Here is a 22,690-nt window from a genome sequence, read left to right as displayed (position 1 = left end):
TACATTTCAGACACTTTGATAAGTCTTCACAGATCCTGCGCCAGAACATCTGAGTAGGTGGACAGAACCAAAAAGCGTGGATGTAACTGTCAGGTGTGTCGCCTTGACAGTGTGAGCAGTTGTTAGAAGACGTAACACCCATCCTGAACATCCGATGTCTAGTATAGTGCACTCTATGCAGAATTTTGTATTGTATTAACTGTAAACTGGGATTTCTAATCAGTTTAAAGGTTTTTAAATATACCTTAGACCAGAAATTGTGGTCCCAGCTGACTGATAGATCTGCCTCCCATTTTGCAATAGGAAGGGCTATTGATTCATCCATTCTAGAAAGTGTCCTGTATATTTTATACAGTAATCCGGGGGGTTTGAGATTAAGGAATTCTGCCACACTTGGTGGTATTTGTAACTTGATTTGATTAGAACTTAATTCCTTTTTTACTATAGATTTAACTTGTTGATATTCTAAAAATCTATTCTTGTTAATCTCATATCGTTTAACTAATATGTCAATTTAAATTTATTTTAAAGTGACTGTGAGTAAAACCGATGCATATACAGTGAAGTACAGAACCCGAGAACGGATGTACTTGCAATTACAGATAAGAAGATCATTTAGCATGGCAGCATAAGCTGTGTGTTTTAAAATACTTGCAGCTTTATTCTACATTGATATCTAAGGGTCGCTCTCTATATCTGCCGCGGTGTCGATGGAACAGTGTCAAGCGGTCAAGCATAGCACATTTCGCTAAGTGACCCCCCAAGGTTTGCTCAGATTTTAATGTGCGTGTGAAGGTTTGTTAATGTCATATGTCAGTATTTATATCATCTGCACATGTGTACTGTGATATTACATAAGATTTCCCCGGACCATGGTGCAGACAGGACACTATATGCACTTCACGGTAAATCTCCCCATGGCGTCACAAAATCCTTGGAATTATTCAGAGAAAATAATCTCGAGATAACAGCAAAAAAAATAATTCTCGGCTTCCATATGACCGTCTCAATTAAAATGCAGACATGAAACACATTAGGCTAATCAAATGTTTGTTATTAGGCTAAATGACACAGACTGGCTAACGATGCATCTTTGATTAAATGTAAATTCATCGATGGCATAGGAGAGAACTTCATATTAACTTACAACAATGGTCTGTTTATTGGGGGCATACATGAAACCAAGTCATTTATATTCATGTGTATATTATTTCTGTTTTGTATTTTCAGTTTTACAAGTTAAACCTGCACAGGGTTTAATAACAGCTCCATTTCCAAAGTCTGAAAAAAGGAAGAATAAGGCAACAGCACTATGTACAATAATTTTATTCTGTAAAATAAGCTCTCTTTAATAATAATAATACACATGTATGATACAAAAACAATGACCTGGAAATGAAGGATGGCCAGGTTTTAACCAGCTGACACTAAGCTGGCTTTCCATCCATCGGTGACTCCCAGCACTGGGTCTTCCTGGATTTAAGGTTTAAAAAATAAAATTGAATCTGTAGGAGGCAGCTAGCAGAGCCTTGGCCACTTTTGACTTCTGCAGTAGTTACCCTCAAAGTGTCAGAACTATCCAAAATATGATGCAAGAACCAACAGATACTGGAAAATAATTTTATACCATGGGAAAGTTTGTGCCTAGTGACGGAATGAAAGGATCTCAAAACAGCACTTTGCTCCTCCCTCTAGTGGCCATGACTTGGCATTAACAGACCTTGGTCCATTACAGCTTCACAAGGAAATGGTCTGGAGACCACTGTTATGCTAAAAAAAAAACATTATCAACTGTCACACTGTGCCTCAAATCCCCTCTATTGAAAAACATATCAAGAAGGTGAAAAAGCCAGCATAAACGAGAAGACTAGTACTTTCAAGTTTGCATTAAAGTAACCCTACACTCCCACAGGGGTGGGAGGAGCCTGTTCTCATCCCTCTCATTTCAGAGGTACCATCGCCAACAAAGCCACCCTCGCCTAATGAGCCCCATGTTAGGCCTTCCCACTTAATCCATCCCCTACTGTCTAACAATCTGTATGTACAGCATCCGTTTTTGGGGGGGGTGGGGGCTTTGAACCTGATTAGTTAAAACTCTCAGCCACAAGGGGCTGACATGAAACCGATCAGCTGTGACCCCATCCAGTCTGACCCACCATGACCAAAAGTTCCTGTACATCAAAGGCACCCCTCAGATGCCACCGGCGCCAACCTGTAGTAAGAGTCTTACTGTAAGACAGCCCTAAATGGAGACGCACCGGATGCATAGTGAGCAGCTGGGATCCTACGAGTACAAGGGTTTGGAGAGTGGATGACACAACTGCCTGTCCAGGCCAAATCAAAGGGGCCATTCAAGGACCCAGGAGACCTGATGAATGGACACCATCATGGTGTCGACTGAAAATACTGTGCAGAGCGACTCGAGACTGGGGATGCAAATGTAATATAGAACAGTTCTTCCAGCAGCACATTCTGGGGGGGAAGGGGATCCGAGGAATGTCAAGGATAATGGGGTTATGGGCAACTGAGTAATGGGGGACTGTAAAGCCATGCACAGTATGTCCACCCCTTATCCCTGACCTCAGAAGTTTTACTGGGGAAACTGCGACAGACTCCCCCTGCAACCCGCCAGCTGGGCACTACCCTCAGGCTGGGAGCACCCGCTTCAGTGCCTCGCGTGTGCTCTGGTTCAGCTGGTCGGGGAACTTGATCTCGTACTCCACCACGAGGTCTCCTCTCCGCTCTGGGCACTTGGGTAGTGGCAGTCCCTCGCCGCTCATTGGCTTCCTCATCCCAGGGCGCACCACATCCTGGGTTGTCACGGTTACCGTCCGGCCATCCAGTGTGGGAACCTTGACTGTGCTGCCACACAACGCCTGGGGAATAAAACGTGAAACATTAGTCACAATAGCAACACAGACCAAGAAATTAACATTGATTATAAAAACGAGAACTATCATTAAGCCCGCTAACACTTTCCTTACAGAATATGTCTAACATACATTACTGGTCTTCGCTGATCTGAAAAAACAGGAAGCCAAGAGAGAAACAGAGGGCCAGCTTTCACACTGTTGACTGCTCACAATGCAGGAGAAGATGCAGCTCACAGCTTCTCACCACCTCTGCTCCTCCTTATTTCCTGAACAGGAACCAAAGGAAGCCATGGCTCTACTCTTAAAAATCACATTGTTGCTATTTTGTAACCAAATGCTAACTCCATCACAAGAACTCTGGCACTACATGCATCTTGGAAGTTAGAGCTGCGTCTCTGAACCGTTTGGGGAAAGAGGGGGCCTTCCTTACACAGATCTGTAGTTTCACACAAGCAGTATCAGTATTAAAAATACAAAGTAACTAAATACCATGGCATCCCCAAGTGACAAGATAAATGCTCACATCTCTGAGGGAGATCTTGGCTGTGTAGATGATGTCCGAGCCGTCTCTGCGGAACACGTTGTGCGGTTTGTCCTTCAGCACGAACACCACATCAGCGGGGATGTTGGTGGGCGTTTCATCACCCTCCTTGGGGAACGTGATCTTCGTACCTTCTTTCCAGCCCCGCTTGATCTCCACCGTCAGGATCTTGTCCTCTGTCCGTGTGGTGCGCCCATCTGGGTTCAGCCGCCGATGAGAGATCTTCATTTTCTTTGTGCAGCCCGAGAAGATCTCCTCCAGGGTCACCCGGAGCTCATGTACCACAGGAGGATCCTGCTTCTTCTCCAGGCCTCCACTCCTTGATCCGAAAGACCTCCCGAACCCACCCATGCCAAAGCTGGCGAAAGGGTCGTCCACATCCATGTCCTCATCTGGACCCCCATTGCGGAAGAAGTGATCGAAGGGGTTACGCCCCCCAAAGAACTCTGCGAACATGGCGTGCGGGTCGCCATGGAAAGTGTAGTTGAAGCTGGTCCCGTTTGGACCGCCACCACCGGGACTTCCCTTAAGTCCTGAGGAAAAGTGAGAAGACAACGGATAAATGTCACGTCCGTCACCAGTACCTGCGCGCATGAAATCGGCCGGAGCTTGTGGATTCAACAAGCGGTGGCACGTTCCGGGAAGCTCGCCGTCATTCCTGTTCGGGGCGTGACGCCTGTCAGAAACTTCCAGAACCCCCTGCACTGAGTTCGGCTCCAGAAACGCAACTCACCGCTTAGGTTCACCCTCAAACTTAAACTTAGTATAATTAGAATATCGGAAAACTTCAGGATTCATAAGAAACTTAACAGATTGTACATGTCTAACGTAACATCTAAAAATACTTTCACTTTTTTTGACGGAATATGAGTCACGTAAACCCGTTTAAAGGACACAACCGGCTCCATCGAATTTTCTGGAAAACCAACTCGGTAACGTTCAGAGTCGCAACATTGTAAAGTAGCGAGACCCGCTGTGATACGTACTGCGCAAACTTCAGCCCCTCCACCAGCCAGACCTGCTCTTCTCGCGCACTCACCTTCCTCTCCGACGCGGTCGTACACGTCCCTCTTCTTGGGGTCGCTCAGGACGTCGTAGGCCTCGGCCACCTCCTTAAACTTCTCCTCAGCCCCCGGGGACTTGTTTTTGTCCGGGTGGTATCGCAAAGCCTGCTTTCGGTAAGCCTTCTTGATCTCGTCGTCGGACGCCCCCTTGTGTATGCCCAGTACGCCGTAGTAATCCTTACCCATTTTCACCATCTAGATAACGTTAAGCCCACCGTTCTCCTTCAAAGTCCCCTTCTGACAAAGTCCTTTATTTACGTCGCCTCCGCTCCGTCGACTTTCGGTTAGTTTCGTGACTCCCAACTTACTACGCAGCTGAAATAACAAGCCACCCTCCGTGCCGATATATAGTTTTTATCCCGCTTTACTCTTCCAGCTTCTTTGGGAAATGACAGGCAGATCTGAGCGGTGGCTCGCGACAGCGCGCTTTTTGTACCGATGCAGAAAGTTCGAGAGCTTTCTCTCAGGATCGCGAGCATTCAGCACGCCCTGGCGCGCGCTGCCACGTCACGGGCGCGCCCCATTGCCTAGCGCCTTGATACGGGGGCAGTCAGCTGTCAGCCTTTATGTGTGTTATGTACACAGGTCACTGCGTTATGGAGATAAATATACACGTGGTTACGCTACAGAGATATGATATGCAGGCGCATCTCTCCCCACGACACGCCGCGCCTTACAAACTTTCTGTAATGGTTCTCCTATGATTCCAAGTCTAAACATATGCACTCATATAGAGTAGAGATATTGCATTTCATCAACTTAACTTGCGCTTCAGTTGCGTGTACGTTATACGTTAAATACTGACATGAAATATTAACACATAGTACAGTACACGTAAGAAATTGTACAAAATAAAACAATTCACGATAGTATATAACTTGTTTAATTTCACGTGGTATTCTTACAAATCATTCCATCGTAAATCGTTATTTTAAATATTGAATCATAAATAATTAAGAAATGAGAAAATGTTACACTTAGAAGCTCTGCTCTGCTAATTTGAAACTGCCTCGTCTACTATGGCCCCCTAGATACGATTGGTAAATCGGACGTATACAGGACTCAGGAAAGACTTGCTTGGCTGGCTAACTACGAGAGACATTTTAGCAGCAAAATTACACAGCGCAGAATCAAAGAACAGAATAGATACTACTTCACACCGTACTGCGGGCAACTGTAGCTCAGCATATCCGCATTACAGCGCTTAGGACGCCGTTGGAAGCTGCTAGAAAGCCTTGCCTGAGTTTCAGCTCTCAATCCCTATTAGCCCAAATCCATCACTCCATATCGGGCCGCTGCTCTCCGATTGGCTAAAAAGAATTTCATAGGACGCGCTTATTGGTTGCAAACAATGCACGGATAGGTAACTTGCCGGTCTTCCCTTCCCGTTTCCTATTAGACGAGCTCGAAGCTTTCCCCGCTCTCTGATTGGACGTCTTGGCCGCGAGCCTAGGTACAGGAAAGGGAGTTTGTAGCAGCGAACATGAAGCATTACGAGGTAAGATGTTGTCGGCTGCAATTTGAGCAGTTGCGGGGTATAATTTCAGGTTTGCATTGAATATCCGGGATGCGGGATGAACGTGGGGATGTGCGGCTCACTGCAGGTTATCGGAGTAGTAATGCAGTACGCCGTACTGAGCGGCGTTTGGCGGCCGGCCGTGGCCCTGCGTGAACGGGCGAAGTGCAATGAAGAGATCACAACGAAGCTCATCTGTGCACGGCCTTGAGCCGGAGGCTATTAATGGCTTATTTAATTTCACTAGAGAGGGCCCTGAAAGCAACGCTGCTATCCCGGGCCGGCCACCCGGACTATCCGGCTGTAGCAGGTGCTCTACGGGCCCATTCGTGCAACGCCGAAGTTTCTATGCGGGGCGAGTGGTACCGCGCTCTTACGTGACGTTTAATCTCATTCATTGAATGAATTCGTGTCATTAAACCTCGTTCACTGCACGATGGCATGCTGTGTAACGCCTTTCAATGGCCGAAATGCTTTGCTTGTGATGTCTGTACTGTTATTTTAATAGGGTGTTAGGTATTTGAGTAATATTAATTATGAAATGCTTTGACCTGCTACCGCATATCTCCAAATGTAACGGACTTTAACACCATTAAATAAAGTGAGCCGTCTGATTGCAGCAAAATGTAGTGTCCGGAGAAGGTGTTGCAAGCGGTTGTTATGGACACTTGAGCCTTTATAATATACCTTTCTCCACGTGTAACCTATACCACACCTCCTGCTCAGTCTTGGAACCCCTCGTTCATTTAACTGTGAAACCAGCGGGGCCTGGAGATTCTGCAGATGGGGGCCCATCACGCGTGTCTTCGCTTTTTCTCTTATTTACTATTATTTAATCTTTCTTCCGTCGGGGTCAGACGGTGGTACACGGTATCCATAGTGATGTCTTCTGGCATCTCCGTCCTCCAGCTATGATGGATTAAGTCATTTATGTACATTAATTAATTGATCGGGAAATGTTTTGATTAAATGCAGTTAATAGTTGTGTCATTTTTAATAGACAACTGGTTAATGACAAAATGAGAGCATTCTTAAGCAGCAGCTACCAGAATCTCAGATTTATAGAGCTTATTAATCCAATTATCTCTGTTTATGGCGATCTACAGCATTATTTGGTTTGAGATAACTTTGGATCAATGAAATTAAGCTTTTTTCCATTGATCATGGGTCATGGACAGCAGCTGCATTGGAAAGTTTAGACATTCAGCCTCACCCAGTACAAAAATAGCTAACAGTATAGAAATACATCAATAAATAGGCCATACATGTGTAATAGTGCAATGACAACAAGAACAACTTCGGCATTGCAATTTTATAAAGTGTAATGTGCCGGTGCACTGTATGTGGCTGCTTTGAATGCAAAAATGAATGGTAACTGCCCACTAGGGGGCAGCTGTAACCCACCTGCCTCCGATAACCATGTCATCCCTTTCGTTTCCCATTAATGTAAATCAGAGGTAGCTGTTTCTCCGAAGAATTCGTACCTGTTACTACTTTAAAACAGTGACAGGTGTTTTCTTAATTGCGCCATCTAACAGTGTAAAAGCTTGTAGTACCTAGAGAATTCGTTTTTTTTTTTTTTTTTTTTTAACCATGCTGATTGTTCATGTCAGTCTCCTTTTTTGCGTTAAATATATGTACCAAGAGAAAAGACTGTTTTGGTTTTATACTGTTTTTGATTATCGGACGTCTTTAAGCCAGCATCAAAATGAACATATTCCACTTTGACTTGCATGAGTTAATGTCAAACAGACTAGCGTCCCACCCAGGCTGTACTGCTGCTTGGTGCCTGGCTTAGGCTCTGCATACCCATGCATCCCTGTCCAGGATAAGCTTTTGAAAGGTGCGTTACACATATCACATTTATTCCAGTTTGCCTTTGGCATGAGATTGATATTTATTATGTATTCTGTCCGAACAATCACAATGACATACTGACAAATTTGACCGGCTACAATTACAGATTCATACACTAGAGGGAACCCTTGTGATGTACTCTGTTTTAACCCATAAGCTACAACTTACTAGCTGTTACTGACTTAGCTTATTCAACAATTAAGAACCTTTACAAAATACAACATGAAGTACTTAGAGCTCTGGAAAACAAGCATGGAGTGTTATTGAATTGATAACATCCATTTACAAAATGCAGTGGATGAAAGAGAGCACGCTGTGGTGTGAAATGCAGTGGGTGAAAGAGAGCGCGCTGTGGTGTGAAATGCAGTGGGTGAAAGAGAGCGCGCTGTGGTGTGAAATGCAGTGGGTGAAAGACAGCGCGCTGTGGTGTGAAATGCAGTGGGTGAAAGAGAGCGCCCTTTGGTGTGAAATGCAGTGGGTGAAAGAGAGCGCCCTTTGGTGTGAAATGCAGTGGGTGAAAGAGAGCGCCCTTTGGTGTGAAATGCAGTGGGTGAAAGAGAGCGCCCTTTGGTGTGAAATGCAGTGGGTGAAAGAGAGCGCCCTTTGGTGTGAAATGCAGTGGAAGCCCCAAAAAGGCAGGGTGTCCTTTAGGCTAATGAGACAAAACTGGAGCTTTTTGGCCAATCACATCTGCTCTATGTGTACAGAAGGAAAAATGAAGCTTTGAAAGAAAGGAACACCATGCTTATTGTGAAACATGGAGGGGGCTTGATTTTGCTTGGGGCTGCTTTGCTGCATCTGGCACGGGAACCTTGAATCTGTGCAGGACACAATGAAGTATGAAGACTATCAAGGCATCCTAGAGCGAAACATACTGCCCAGTGTCAGAAAGCTCAGCCTCAGTCACATGGGTCCTCCAGCAGGATAGTGACACCAAAACATACAGCTAAAAGCACTCAAGAATGGCTGAGAGCAAATCATTGGACTTTTCTTAAATGGCCCTCCAAGAGCCCAGATCCTAATCCTGTTGAGCATCTATGGAAAGATCTAACACCTGCAGTGTTGAGACGCCGCCCTTCAAACCTGAGACAGCTTGAGCAGTTTGCTCAGGAAGGGTGGGTCAGACTGCCTGTTGGCAAATGCAGACATCTCACTGTGAAGTACAGAGATCACTTGTTGGCAGTGATTGCTGCAAAGGGTGGTGCCACAAAGTATTAATTTAAGGCGACCATCTTTTGTGTGTGAGCCATTTTCATTTGTTTGATTCAGTTGAATATTTTATACATTTAATCAAAAGCAAAGTCTGATTTGTGTTAAATATGGAATGAAGACTAAGGGATGCCGTTAAACTTTTGTCAGTTTCAAGTTACAGTATTTCAGATAGAGTTCTGTTTTGTGGAGAGATACCAGCAAATTGGCCCATGTCTGTGCATGGCTGCTGCCCTGGGTTCTGGGACCTCCAGCCTGTAACAGACCCAAAAACAGGGTAAACAAGCCACCCCATACAGCTATACCATCTCTGACAACCCGACCTGTTTTTACAAACGCTTGTCCCCTTCCTCACCGCATGTGTCCCTCTGGCACGGAGGGCTCTCTGGGTGCTATTTCCTGGGTGGGGGGAGGGCTTGCAGGTGTTTCTGGCTGGTGTAATCCTCTCAGTGCCAGAGTGTGATCCCCAGCGTCCCTCCCCATGGCTCGCGTCTACATTTATATTTTGTCCCGCCGCTGCCACCCCCATGACCTTTCGCTTCTGGCTGTCTCCTCACCCCCACCCCTGCTGTGGCCAAAAGATGTCAGCGTGCCTCTTGGAAAGAGCCCTGCCTGCCTGAATGGCTGTGACCATCTGCCTCCTGTGACTTTGTTTCCAGGAAGGAAGCAGTCATGTGACCGCGCGATAGCGCCGTACTCAGTCATGTGACCGCGCGATAGCGCCGTACTCAGTCATGTGACCGCGCGATAGCGCCGTACTCAGTCATGTGACCGCGCGATAGCGCCGTACTCAGTCAGGTATGTTACCCACCAAGAAAACTGCTGGGTTTATATACGAGGCGTACTCTCTATAGCGTACGGTGCTGTAAAGCTGTCAGCTAGCTTGGTGGATGTTATCCCCCCCTTTCTTTTTTAAAGAAACTATTGTACCAACTCTGCCAGCTATCATGAACAGCAGCCTTACGTCAGGGACCGTACCAGCACTGTTTAAGCAAGCAGCTGTGTAACCTCTGATTAAAAATAAATAAATCTGAATACTTAGGTGTAAAATTACACAAAATCTGTCTCTACCTTTTCTGTCAAATTTTTAGAGAAAATTGTGTTTTGCAACTGAAAGATTTCCTCGTGCATGTAGTTTGAGCCATTTCAGTCCAGCAATGCTCTGCATAGCACAGAATCTGCCCTGGTAATAGACCATAAAGTACCAATCTTGTATTAGTGACTGACTGTGGCTTCTGCTGTCCTTTATTCTTTTAGATCTCTCAGCAGCTTTCGACACAGTAGACCACAGTCTTATTATTTCTTGATTAGAGCACTGTGTTGCTTTGAAAGATATTGCCTTAATGTGCTTCAGGTCTTATTTGTTGGATAGAAGTTTTCCCTTCAGCATTGTTCACCGTGCCATCAGGACCGTTGTCCTGTGGGGCTCCTCTGGGCTTTACTTTGGGGCCAGTATTGATGACATCAGCACCGTTGTCCTGTGGGGCTCCTCTGGGCTTTACTTTGGGGCCAGTATTGATGACATCAGCACCGTTGTCCTGTGGGGCTCCTCTGGGCTTTACTTTGGGGCCAGTATTGATGACATCAGCACCGTTGTCCTGTGGGGCTCTTCTGGGCTTTACTTTGGGGCCAGTATTGATGACATCAGGACCGTTGTCCTGTGGGGCTCCTCTGGGTTTTACTTTGGAGCCAGTCCTCTTCTCCTTGTACATGCTTTCTCTAGGGTCAGTTTTTAGAAGATATAAAATTCCCTTTCATTGTTAATATAGGTGATAGACTTGAATATCTATCTTTAAATCAGGATAAAGGGGATTCGCTAAATAGATTGTTGGACTCTTTTGAGGACATTAGAGGCTGGATGGCCTCTAATTATTGAAAATTCAATAAGAACTAGACTGAGGTGCCCTGCATGGGACTAAGTGATGCCCATCAAACAAAATTAGGCTCCCTGAAGGACTTTTTGGAAGCTAAAATTAGAGTCTTAGGCGTCATGATGGATTTTGTGTTTGAATTGATTCCCTGATCTGGAGAAGCTTCTGCATCTGCTCATTTTGTTTCGTCTGGATTATTGCGATACCCTTCATGCAGGTAAGTATGAGACTTGCATCATGTTGTTCTGTCCTTTGGTCGATTTATTGCTTCATAAATAAACTTGAGCTTGATCCTGAACTTGAACCTTCAGTTATTGTGTAATATACTTATGCCATTTGCCCAGGATAGAGATTTTATCGTCGTTATCCGTAGTGCCGTTTTGTGGTTGGCCTGCAATGGCAGGGACTGGTCATGTTGGCTGGATGTGGAAGCTCTGTCCCCCCCTCTGTGCTTGGTGTCTGTCCATCCATCCGTCAGTCCAGTGGCGGCAAGCTGCTCTTCCGTTTTGGGGGATTATCACCCCTCTGCTGTCATTTGTCCCTGAGCATTTGGTGGGGGGGGGGGGGAGTACGACACCTTATAAGCTGGACATGAATGACCGTGAGGGCCTTCCTCCTCGACCTCCATTCTCAGCCCATGGCAGAGCTAAAAGTGGGTTTATGAGAGGGCGGGGTCTGTGAACAGAGGGACATTTGCAGGCAGGGTAAATTTAGACTGGGGGGGGGGGGGTGGTGTGTTCAGAGCAAGAGGGTGGGTTGCCTGTACTCTGGTTTCCTTGCAGTGCTCGGTGAGGTGGGGTGGGTTTTTAGGTCTCCAAAAATCTTATTTCCCTGCCATAACTGTTTAAATCTATACCCTGATGAGCCAAACTGTGCCGAGTCTGCAGCACCCTCTATATGTGAGCAGGTGAAGTTTGGGAATAGGGGCAGTGAGCACTAGCTGGATAGCCAGGAATTGCATAAAGTTCTGGGGGGGGGGGGTGTCTTCATATCAGCACCACCCCTTTGGTCCCGCCTTGTCCCTCTGTGGTTTGAGGGAGCGGTTTGTGAGGCCACAACGTGGTCAGAGAACACGCCGAACGACAGAGGTCATGGACACTCTTGCGCTGGAGGCCACGCAGCCCAAACGGGCTGCCCCCCCACCCGTGACACCCCCTTCCGCCCCGGTTAAGCGGCCCAAACCTGCCAAGAAAACTAAGAAAGCTGTGGTTTTCTTTGAGGTGGAGATTCTGGATGCCAAGACCAAGGACAAGCTTTGCTTCCTTGACAAGGTAAGCGGTCTGCACTCATATACCATGTGTCAATCTCCTAGACAAAAGAAGTTTCTGGAAACCTTACACCTTAACTTGCCTTTTGCCTCCTTGCCTCTTTGGATATCGTTATGATTTTTCATATTTATTGTACATACTCTTGATAAATGTCACACTAGATAATTTGGTTTTGAATTACAATGTGCTCCGTGTGAGCATGAAACCAAACTCAACAAAAGATTTAGGGCTTCAGGGCATGTTCCTATCCTATTATCCGTTAGTAAAATGTACTGCTGTTGGACAGTTATTTTCCTCACAGATATCTGATTTGTGCATCTACATTGCTAGCCGAAGTAGGACTCCTGCCATTCAACAGACACCAAGAGTGTCTCAGTGGGGGGCGTCTCTAATGTCTTCAGTGTGGCCCCGGGCCAGCCCGCCTGACACGATCTCCCACAAAGGCTCCCCTTTTCCCGTTCTTAACAGACCAGTAACATTTTTGCATGTGTTTAATTTTTATGGGTTTTAAATTGGCTTAAAATATTTTAAGTCCTATTTTAGTTTTTTATAATCATCCTATATTGAACATTTTTTGCCCTCTGTTTGCGTGTCCTTGCAGTACTAGACTGGTAACTATTTTTATATGTCTGTCCCTCAAAAGAGCTGTGTGAGGAAACTGCTTATTTAGCATTTGAGCTCATCAAGGAGAGATCAGCATGTGGAGCCAGCTGTGATCTTTCATGATTTAGCTGGGAAATGCAGCCGTTGGGAGTGGCAGAGGTACCTGACCATCTCAGCCCATCTGGCGGTCAGATTACAAAAGCTAATTGGTGAGAATCACGCTGATCCTGAGCGTACGCCACAGCACAGTAGGACACGCGGCCTGGGCGAGAAGTACTTCCTTTGGCAAGTTGGGCCACAGCAAGCAGGTGTCTGGAGTTTCTCAAAGCAGCAGCTTGAAGTGCAAGCTGACAGCACCTTTAATCACCTGCCTGGGTGCTGCTGCCCCAAAGAGCCTTAAAGCAACATTAAATATCATCTCTGCTGCACCTCTTTCAACAACAACAACAACAAATTTATTTTTATATAGCGCATTATCACAACATTACATTGTCTCAAAGCGCTTTACAGCATCCCCACCCAAAGCCCCCAGTGAGTAAGCCATAGGCGACAGTGGCAAGGAAAAACTCCCTAGAAGGAAGAAACCTTGAGAGGGACCAGTTATTCTTTCATAACAGAATAGTGCATTTTCTGAAAGTAAAGTAGAATTTTGTGATGGGAACTGTGACCACATGCTGGCAGAATGATTTGAAAATGGTAGTTTAACCAGTGGTCATGATATAAACGTGCAGAGAAAGGACCCCATATTTAGCATGTAGCGTGCGAACGGATTAAACCGTAAATGTAGTGTATAAACTCTATGCTGTTCTTTAAAGGAAATTTCTGTTTGTTTTGAATAAGCCAGTCTAGTCCTTCAGTGTGCTGTTTAACATAAACACTAATTGACATGGTCATGTCAGTGATGGTTAACGAGGGCTTTGTTTTGACAGGTGGAGCCCAATGCTACCATCGGGGAGATAAAGTCTATGTTTCACAAGAGCCGTGAGTATGACGCACACATGGTGAGCTTCAAGCAAACATGCAGATACCAAGCATCTGAAATGAGGAAGGCTGTGGACACGCCAACATACCACAGACTAATATGCCATTACTGTTTATTGTACACCATACATTAAATGAAGTGTGGTTCATGACTGTGCTGTTGTGCCTTTGTTTTTGTGTAGACCCTCAATGGTATCCTGCCAGACAGTCCATTCGCCTTGATCCTAGTAAGTCCTTATTCTCTGATTCCTGAAGACGCTGTCATGTATTTCACATGGCACACTTGCAACTTACCTACAGCCAGTGTGTTGTTCTTGGTACAAGCAGTGTTTTTTGCATTATTTATATCTTTATGATATTTTATTTTTCGATATGGTACAAGTTTCATTTGCTGGTTACTTTCACACTTGCATTGTACAATCAGTAGCTTTTTACAGACACATTATTCTTGCCAACCTTCTTTGACAGGCTACGTGATTCTCACTTAACATAGCAGTAGCTATTGACAGTACGAGTTATTCTCGCCTACCGTCCCAGTAGGCTTTGGCAGGGAACGTGATTCTCACCTACTGTACCTGTAGGATTTAGCAGGAGATGTGATTGTTGCTTAACCTACCAGTATTCTTTGGCAGGGGCTGTGAATGTCATCTACCATCTTGGTAGCATTTAGCAAAAGACGTGATTCTTGCTTACCGTCCCAGTAGCCTTTGGCAGGGCACGTGATTCTGGCCTACCATCCCGGTAGCCTTTGGCAGGGCACGCGATTCTGGCCTACCATCCCGGTAGCCTTTGGCAGGGCACGCGATTCTGGCCTACCATCCCGGTAGCCTTTGGCAGGGCACGCGATTCTGGCCTACCATCCCGGTAGCCTTTGGCAGGGCACGCGATTCTGGCCTACCATCCCGGTAGCCTTTGGCAGGGCACGCGATTCTGGCCTACCATCCCGGTAGCCTTTGGCGGGGCACGCGATTCTGGCCTACCATCCCGGTAGCCTTTGGCGGGGCACGCGATTCTGGCCTACCATCCCGGTAGCCTTTGGCGGGGCACGCGATTCTGGCCTACCATCCCGGTAGCCTTTGGCGGGGCACGCGATTCTGGCCTACCATCCCGGTAGCCTTTGGCGGGGCACGCGATTCTGGCCTACCATCCCGGTAGCCTTTGGCGGGGCACGCGATTCTGGCCTACCTTCCCGGTAGCCTTTGGCAGGGCACGCGATTCTGGCCTACCTTCCCGGTAGCCTTTGGCGGGGCACGCGATTCTGGCCTACCATCCCGGTAGCCTTTGGCGGGGCACGCGATTCTGGCCTACCATCCCGGTAGCCTTTGGCGGGGCACGCGATTCTGGCCTACCATCCCGGTAGCCTTTGGCAGGGCACGCGATTCTGGCCTACCATCCCGGTAGCCTTTGGCAGGGCACGTGATTCTGGCCTACCATCCCGGTAGCCTTTGGCAGGGCACGTGATTCTGGCATACCATCCCGGTAGCCTTTGGCAGGGCACGTGATTCTGGCCTACCATCCCGGTAGCCTTTGGCAGGGCACGTGATTCTGGCCTACCATCCCGGTAGCCTTTGACAGTTGCAGTTATATGTCCTTTTTTTCATTTAAATTCCAGAGGGAAAGTCTCTGAAGGATGAGGATGTCTTACAGCAGCTTCCTGTCGGAACAACTGCTACTTTCTACTTTCGAGACCTGGGGGCCCAGATCAGCTGGGTTACTGTGAGTGAAACTTTTCTCTCAACCTTTCATCTTCTTTCATTTACATTTCACCCCAAAAAAGTGTCTTATTTTTCTGTAAATGATACAGTACAAAGGAAGGGAGAAGAGCTGGCAGGAGTGAAGGGGGGGGGGGGTCGTACTGGTTTAGTCTCCAGGCGGTGTTGTGGGTCTGATTTGACGTGCCAGTAGTTTGGTAAGCAGATTAATAGAGTGCCTAAAATATTAATGAGATGTGTATCACGACGTTTCCTTATGTTTAATAAACGTGTCAGACTTTAAACTGCAAAAAGTACCAGCTTTTAACTTCACCACAACTTCGGTGCTTATCGCCTCCATGATGTACAAAAACAGTAGCATGTTTTATGTGTTATATTTGTTAATTCGCGTCATACTACAGCTGCTTCCAGAGGCTTTGCACTCAAGCATTTCACTCATGTGTCGTACCTGTGTACTGCTGACCAGTGACAATAAAAGTGATTAGATTTGATGTGGCGTTCTCTGCTAACCGAATTAAATAAATATAAGTGTACGCTGAATTTATACAAACTATTGACTTTTGGGGTGTCACAAAACGCATCTCACGCCGCTAATCCGCTTACCAAATTGTTGGCATAAGTAAAGATGCGTATAGCATTGAAAAGCTGGCATCTGTACAGATGTAATCGTCATCGAAAGCCCTGGTAATTATTGCACCTGTGCCATATAACGGCGATGACATCATGAGGCGACGACCCTAGTTGAGGTCATTGGCATGTTCTCTTGTTATGCTGGTGGGCAGCATTTCCCTCCTATATGCCATTTTTAGTTTTAACTAATTAATTTTAATGTTGTCCTTGATTGTGCTTCATCAGTCAGTTTTTCTGGTTCTTTTTGTAAATAGATTTTTATTGTGGTGATTTATGAAGGGACAAAATGGTCAGATTTCCTTTCTTTAGTTTTTAAAATAATTAATTAGTACTTTTTAGTACTATTATGTAATGGTCCAGAAACCATAAACGTTTTGTTGCCTGATTTATATTGTTGTTTGAAAGGTGCGAATAAACCTCAAGTTAAGGGAACGTATTTTACTTCCTTGCCTAAGCAGACCAGCAGAATGACGGCCACCTTAAAGGAAGTTTTCCCTACAGCTGCCCAGTCCTGTCTGGGCCCTGAGTCAGGATATCATGCGTCACCTTGAATGTCAGCTTCTGCAGACGAGACCTCTGAACTGCAACTGGTGCTGCAAGTGATGACAGTTCAGGGTTTCAGTAGCGCAGAGGAATGGGGGTGGGGGCAGGCCTGCAGGACATGCCTTTTGGAAGAGGGAGGGTCTCAGACCCCAGCCGGGCCTATATTTAGCTCCTCTTTAAGGTCAGGAAGCCCCTGTGTCTTGGAGATGTTTATACACAGAGATATTTCCTCAAAGGTGGGGCAGGTGGGTGGCAGTTTGGTCATCTGATCTTTGCTGCCTGGCATACGCTGTCATTCACTCACACATAGGTTAGGCCTGCGGGGGCTTCTTCCGGGGGTCTAAGCAGCTTCAGAAGACCCATGTTTGGAATGTTGTGGTCTCACACTTGCAGCAGTATTGATGAGGTCTGACTGACGGACATGTTACCTACTACTGTTGCCCTCTCCAGGTGTTCCTGACGGAATATGCCGGGCCGCTTGTCATCTATCTTTTGTTCTACTTCCGAGTCCCCTTCATATACGCCCCCAAGTACGACTTCACCACGAGCAAGCACTGGGTCGTACAGTGAGTATCACCTTCAGATCCAATACTGAATGCTGGGTGCTGTGGGTAGCTTTTCAATAACTAACCTCCAGTTTTAGGCCTAAGTCTAGATTTGAAGTTTAGTTCGGTATCCTGCCTGGCTGTTCGAACCCAGCACAGGACACTGCGCCTGATTCCAGGTGGATCCACTTGAGATCCAGCCTGTAGGTTGTCTTGAGTAAGTGTTGCTGGGAAACGGACTGGTTAAGCTCGTCTCTGTCTCCGCCAGCCTGGCCAGCATGTGTCACTCCTTCCACTATGTGAAGAGGCTCTTAGAGACACTGTTTGTTCATCGCTTCTCTCACGGAACCATGCCACTGCGCAATATCTTCAAGGTGAGACCAGACGTGGGCTGGCCTGGGGATGTAGGTCTCTCCTGGGGATGTAGGTCTCTCCTGCGCCCGGTGCCTTGAGCCACCTTAATGCCTGGTGCTTTGGGTGGGGTCTGCTTCCCCCTTCAGGGTGGGACCCTGAGTCAGGGCAGTGCGTGGGGTTTGGGGAACAGCTTGGGGCCTGGGCTTCACGCCCCTTACACTGAATGCAGGCTCTGTGAATGCAGTGTGACTTTCCCATGTTCCAGAACTGCGCGTACTACTGGGGCTTTGCAGCATGGATGGCCTATTACATCAACCACCCGCTCTACACACCGCCCAGTGAGTACGCTCTGTACCACATACACGCAGACCCCCACACCCACGACAGACACACTTTACACATCTCACTCCAGCAGCACTTTTTGAGCCCGGCACCCCGCCACGGGCGATTAGCGATGTAATGCCAAAGCACTCTGGTCTGCCACTTGTGTTCACAGTCTACGGCGAGCAGCAGGTGACCCTGGCCCTCGTCATTTTTCTGGTAAGATCTGACCTTTTGAGCCACAGTGCAGTCAGTCATAGGCCTGAGCTGTCTGACCCTGACCGGCTGTGTCCTCTCTGTCACCCGTTCTGCAGTTCTGTCAGATTGGGAACTTCTCCATCCACATCACCCTGCGCAACCTGCGGCCTCCCGGTGAGTGCGACCCACAAGCGTTCAGGCGCAAATCCTCCCGACAAGCAGACATCCAGACATGCTTAGTCCAACTTCTCAAAGTTTTATCATAATGTATGAGGTGTTCCTCATGGTCATCGTCTTGCAGGCTCTAAAACGCGGAAGATTCCTTACCCCACCAAGAATCCCTTCACTTGGATCTTCCTGCTCGTGTCCTGTCCCAACTACACATACGAGGTGAGCAGCAGCAGCTCGCCCGTCCCAATCCTGAGATTCTGGAGTTTTCACTGTGTATCGCAATTTTATATGTGTGTGATTTTAGTGGTGTCATTCAATTATAAAAAACCTGGTACCACTGTTGTGACGCCCGCTCCGTCCGCTCCTCGTGTGTGCCACGCCCCCTGATTACCCACGTGTGCTTCCCTGATCGTCTCCAGCTTTGTCCATTTACTTTGCTTGGTCCTGTCTTATTTAAGTCCTGGTCTTACCTGTTTGCCTTGTCTGTCATTGATGTTAGTCGGCGTGCCATGTTCCCCAGTCCGCGGTCCTTTAATAAATCCCCGTTTGCCCTGATTCTGCCTGCTCGCCTGCTTCCTGCCCGCTCGCCCCGTCCGTGCGCCTCACCCGCAGACGCCGAGCGTGACAACTGTACAATAAGGCTCCCTTCTGACACTTGTAAATGGTTTTAACTGATTAATAAATAGAAAAGTGTTATAACTTGTTTAAAAGTATCTATTAATAATTTACAAAGTGTCGCAACCTAATTAATAACAAGATTATAAACCATTGATAAACCCTTTATATGGGGAGCCTTATTGTAAAGTGGCACCATTTATTCAGTTAATGACAGTAATAGACTATAATCAATCATGATTAATCACAAGTTTAAAATGGTGGTTGGCTATTTGCTTGTGTGTTTTGGATGATGGAACAGATACATGTGTGGTCTTGGAACAGAGAAATGCAGGGGAAACTGGTGAGAGGAATGACGTGTTTTTTTTATTAATTTGTTAATCTTGGTTTTGATAGTTGAAACCATTAAAGTTGCATGGTTCCAAATGTGCAAGTCGATAGCATAATTAGCAGCTATGGTTTTGGGAAATGTTTTTATTTTTTAATTTTGTTTTTGAACAGAGAACATGTAAGTTGCATCATTTATGTGAAAATAAAGGGTTGAAGCTGCTCAGTGTAAGGGCATGCCCTCTTGTTTGTCAGCTGAATATATATAATGAATATGTTGATTTATACTATTAAGCTAAATGTAAATGTTTTATTAATAGTAATAATAATAAAAGAATACTTAAAACATTTGTAAACCTATTTTATACCTGGTAGTAATCAATAAAACGTTACTGAATATACATTCTTTAACAAGCTAAATAAGTGGTTATAATTCATAAATTATATCACTATTGAGCAGTGTATACATTGATAATCTAACAAAACGTTGGTTATACTATGAAGCTAAATATAAACTTTTATAACAATCACTACAAAACATGTTTTGAGTGTTTAAAAAAACACTCGTAAATGTATTTTATTTCAGTAAATGCTTGCAGCTGCAGTAAGGGTGAGCTTGGGGGGTGGTCTGAATCCCATGAGTGCGAATGTGTGGTGTGTGTGTAAGTAAGATTTTGTTATTCATTGTTTATGCGACGTTTATCACGCATGTTCATATCACGATGATGATGATAAATCCGATTTATTGGACAGCCCGTCCTGCCCTGCACTAGTGCTGCTTATTGAAGGTGTGTATGGAACCGTGCAGCTCATTGAAGAAAGCGTTGGAGTGCCCTCTGCTGGGTTGAAGGAGTAATTCTGTGACATTTATTAAAGAGAACTGTGATGAAGTCACATCGCATAGCTCTGCTGTCCTGGTCATAGGGAGCGGCCGTCTTTGCAGGCCCTTACGGGGTCTGGCTACTGAATAATCAGATTCTGTCTCCATTCTGCACTTCACCAAGGCAGCTTGTTTAAAAGCTGCTGACCTTCAGCTGTAGGTCCAAGTTTGATGAACGAGGTCTGTTGGCACTAACTGGATGCTACTGGGTTAGCGGTTTCCACAGAGGAGTTGTGCTACAGAAGCTGACAGCCTTGGACGTGTGTAGCTATGGACTTTACCCTCGAATAAATGAAGCTGATGTATTGCACCCTGGGCTGCATGGTGGTGCAGTGGTTAGCACTGCTGCCTCACACTTTTGGGGCCAGGGTTTGAGTCTTTGCCAGGCTTTCATGTGTGTGGAATTCGCATGTTCTTCCCATGTCATCGTGGGGTTTCCTCTGGGTACCTCAGTTCCCCCCCATAGTTCAGAAACTGATTCTAACTAGAGTTACCAAATTGCCCATAGGTGTGAATGGTGCGTGAGTGTGCCCTGCGATTGGTCGCTGCCCATCCTCGGTTGTTTCCCGCCTTGTGCCCATAGCCACAGGGACAGGCTCTGGACCCCCTGCAACCCTGAATAGGACAAGCGGTTTCAGAAAAAATGATGGATGGATGGATGGATGAATATTGCACACATTTGCTAAGCATTAGCTGCCATTTGCAAATAATACAACAGTGACTCCCATAAACATGCTGCGCTAAATATGGAAAATTGGAGGAATTTGCGGTGCCGCTTGGGTTCTCTAGGGTTTGCTGTTTGAGGCACCAGTGAGGCACCCCCCTGCAGGACTGACTGACCCCTGTCTCCTTCTGCTCTTCTCCCCAGCTGGGATCTTGGGTGAGCTTCACAATGATGACCCAGTGCTTGCCTGTGGCCTTCTTCACCTTTGTGGGCTTTGTGCAGATGACAGTATGGGCCAAGGGGAAGCATCGCAGCTACCTGAAGGAGTTCCGCGACTACCCCCCTCTGCGCTCCCCCATACTGCCCTTCGTCCTGTAGAAGCGCTCCCCAGCCCCCACCCCACTGTCTGCTCGGCATCCTCCAATAGCGGCCCCGCACAGCCCCACCACTGCTCCCGTCGGATTCGCCATTCCTGGGGCTCTTCATCCATTGGCTGTCGATGCATCTCTTGGTATGACCATCAATTTCCGTGAGAGGAGGATCACCGTAAAATGTCCATCTCCTAAAACCTACAAAGGCTAACCCAGAATTGTTATGACAGTGATGACTGCTCTGTAGGTAGGACCGGTTTCTAAAATAAACCATTTGGAAGTCCAAATAAAGTTCCGAGTTTGATCTGTGACTCCATGTTTCATGTACATAGAGCTGGTTTCCCTGAGAATGCCGTGTGCTGGCATGTAGGGTGAGTGCCTGCTGTTATAGCTGGCGGAGTAAACAGCGCTTGGAGCGCACCGAGCTTCTCACAGCAGTCCCAGCCCTTCATGAGCCGGAGGTGCTGCAGCAGCTCCCACATGGCCGTCAGATGCTCCTCACATGCCAGCAGGTCCCACTCGCTTGTGATATGTAGCAGCTATCAATGATAGCATCAGGTAAGCAGGTAGGGCTGTGTGAGTTTACAGAGTGTTTTGAGGAATATTCATACACAGTTACCCGGTGAAGGACTGCGCAGATTTTTCTGTGTCCATTTAATTTATTTAGTTCACAAAACGCAAGTCTCTTGAAGACTTCTTTTGAAGTTTATAATCAAACCGGGTTGTTTGGAGTTTTGCTCTCAGTCCAAAGGAATGGAATGGAATGGAATCTCAATTTCCTAGAATGTTTGGGTGTGTGAATGTGAGCAGGGCAGCTGACTGTTTCCTGTTTTCCGTGCCTTTTGAGCTGTGCTGACTGGGATCCTGTCCTGTTTTCCTTGCCTTTTGAGCTGTGCTGATTGGGATCCTGTCCTGTTTTTCCATGCCTTTTGAGCTGTGCTGACTGGGATCCTGTCTTGTTTTTCCTTGCCTTTTGAGCTGTGCTGACTGGGATCCTGTCCTGTTTTTCCTTGCCTTTTGAGCTGTGCTGACTGGGATCCTGTCCTGTTTTTCCTTGCCTTTTGAGCTGTGCTGACTGGGATCCTGTCCTGTTTTCCTTGCCTTTTGAGCTGTGCTGACTGGGATCCTGTCCTGTTTTTCCTTGCCTTTTGAGCTGTGCTGACTGGGATCCTGTCCTGTTTTTCCTTGCCTTTTGAGCTGTGCTGACTGGGATCCTGTCCTGTTTTTCCGTGCCTTTTGAGCTGTGCTGACTGGGATCCTGTCCTGTTTTTCCGTGCCTTTTGAGCTGTGCTGACTGGGATCCTGTCCTGTTTTTCCTTGCCTTTTGAGCTGTGCTGACTGGGATCCTGTCCTGTTTTTCCGTGCCTTTTGAGCTGTGCTGACTGGGATATGCTGCAGCTTCCCTACCGTAAGGGACGGTCTGAGAATAATGAGAGGTAAACTCTGCAGGGTCATTAGTATGAAGTTGCACACAGTGAGAGGCTAAGAAAAGATGACCAGCCACAAAAATGTTTGCGTAAGACTTTGTTTCTTTTTGCTTATAAACCTACAGAATGATTATTTTATCACAAGAGAA

The 22,690-nt window shown here is 46.5% G+C and overlaps 2 protein-coding genes across 3 annotated transcripts; one reads left to right on the top strand and one right to left on the bottom strand.

The window, feature by feature from the left end:
* Window positions 1-1,310: 1,310 nt before the first annotated feature.
* LOC125741762 (dnaJ homolog subfamily B member 1-like) lies at window positions 1,311-5,289 on the bottom strand. Its single transcript, XM_049013071.1, has 3 exons — window positions 4,454-5,289; window positions 3,397-3,947; window positions 1,311-2,876 (listed from the first exon to the last, which is right to left on the bottom strand). The coding sequence occupies exons 1-3, from the start codon at window positions 4,671-4,673 to the stop codon at window positions 2,646-2,648; spliced, it is 1,002 nt and encodes a 333-aa protein (XP_048869028.1). The 5' UTR covers window positions 4,674-5,289; the 3' UTR covers window positions 1,311-2,645.
* A 569-nt stretch (window positions 5,290-5,858) lies between these two features.
* On the top strand, window positions 5,859-21,418 carry LOC125741761 (very-long-chain enoyl-CoA reductase). 2 transcript variants are annotated; one of them, XM_049013070.1, is made up of 12 exons: window positions 5,859-5,976; window positions 12,152-12,202; window positions 13,732-13,783; window positions 13,966-14,010; window positions 15,396-15,499; window positions 17,119-17,234; window positions 17,482-17,587; window positions 17,833-17,905; window positions 18,064-18,107; window positions 18,203-18,260; window positions 18,388-18,476; window positions 20,948-21,418. In XM_049013070.1, the coding sequence occupies exons 1-12, from the start codon at window positions 5,962-5,964 to the stop codon at window positions 21,119-21,121; spliced, it is 927 nt and encodes a 308-aa protein (XP_048869027.1). In that variant the 5' UTR covers window positions 5,859-5,961; the 3' UTR covers window positions 21,122-21,418. The 2 variants fall into 2 exon arrangements, with proteins under 2 accessions (XP_048869027.1, XP_048869025.1); XM_049013068.1 differs by lacking the exon at window positions 5,859-5,976 and having other exon boundaries at window positions 11,948-12,202.
* Window positions 21,419-22,690: the final 1,272 nt, after the last annotated feature.

The sequence above is a fragment of the Brienomyrus brachyistius genome, chromosome 5, assembly GCF_023856365.1.
Source record: "Brienomyrus brachyistius isolate T26 chromosome 5, BBRACH_0.4, whole genome shotgun sequence".
Lineage (NCBI taxonomy): Eukaryota > Metazoa > Chordata > Actinopteri > Osteoglossiformes > Mormyridae > Brienomyrus > Brienomyrus brachyistius.
Note: the sequence above shows the minus strand (reverse complement) of the source record. Positions and strands in the feature narration are given on the sequence as shown.

Bases quoted from the DNA above. Each gene is read 5' to 3' on its own strand.
- LOC125741762 (XM_049013071.1), bottom strand. From the start codon at position 4,673: ATGGTGAAAATGGGTAAGGATTACTACGGCGTACTGGGCATACACAAG. The intron at 3,948-4,453 runs GTGAGTGCGCGA...ACTTTTCCTCAG, and splicing joins CGACCGCGTCGGAGAGGAAG to GACTTAAGGGAAGTCCCGGT. The intron at 2,877-3,396 runs GTGAGCATTTAT...TTTATTCCCCAG, and splicing joins CCAAGATCTCCCTCAGAGAT to GCGTTGTGTGGCAGCACAGT.
- LOC125741761 (XM_049013068.1), top strand. From the start codon at position 12,023: ATGGACACTCTTGCGCTGGAGGCCACGCAGCCCAAACGGGCTGCCCCC. The intron at 13,784-13,965 runs GTGAGTATGACG...GTTTTTGTGTAG, and splicing joins GTCTATGTTTCACAAGAGCC to ACCCTCAATGGTATCCTGCC. The intron at 17,235-17,481 runs GTGAGTATCACC...TGTCTCCGCCAG, and splicing joins AGCAAGCACTGGGTCGTACA to CCTGGCCAGCATGTGTCACT.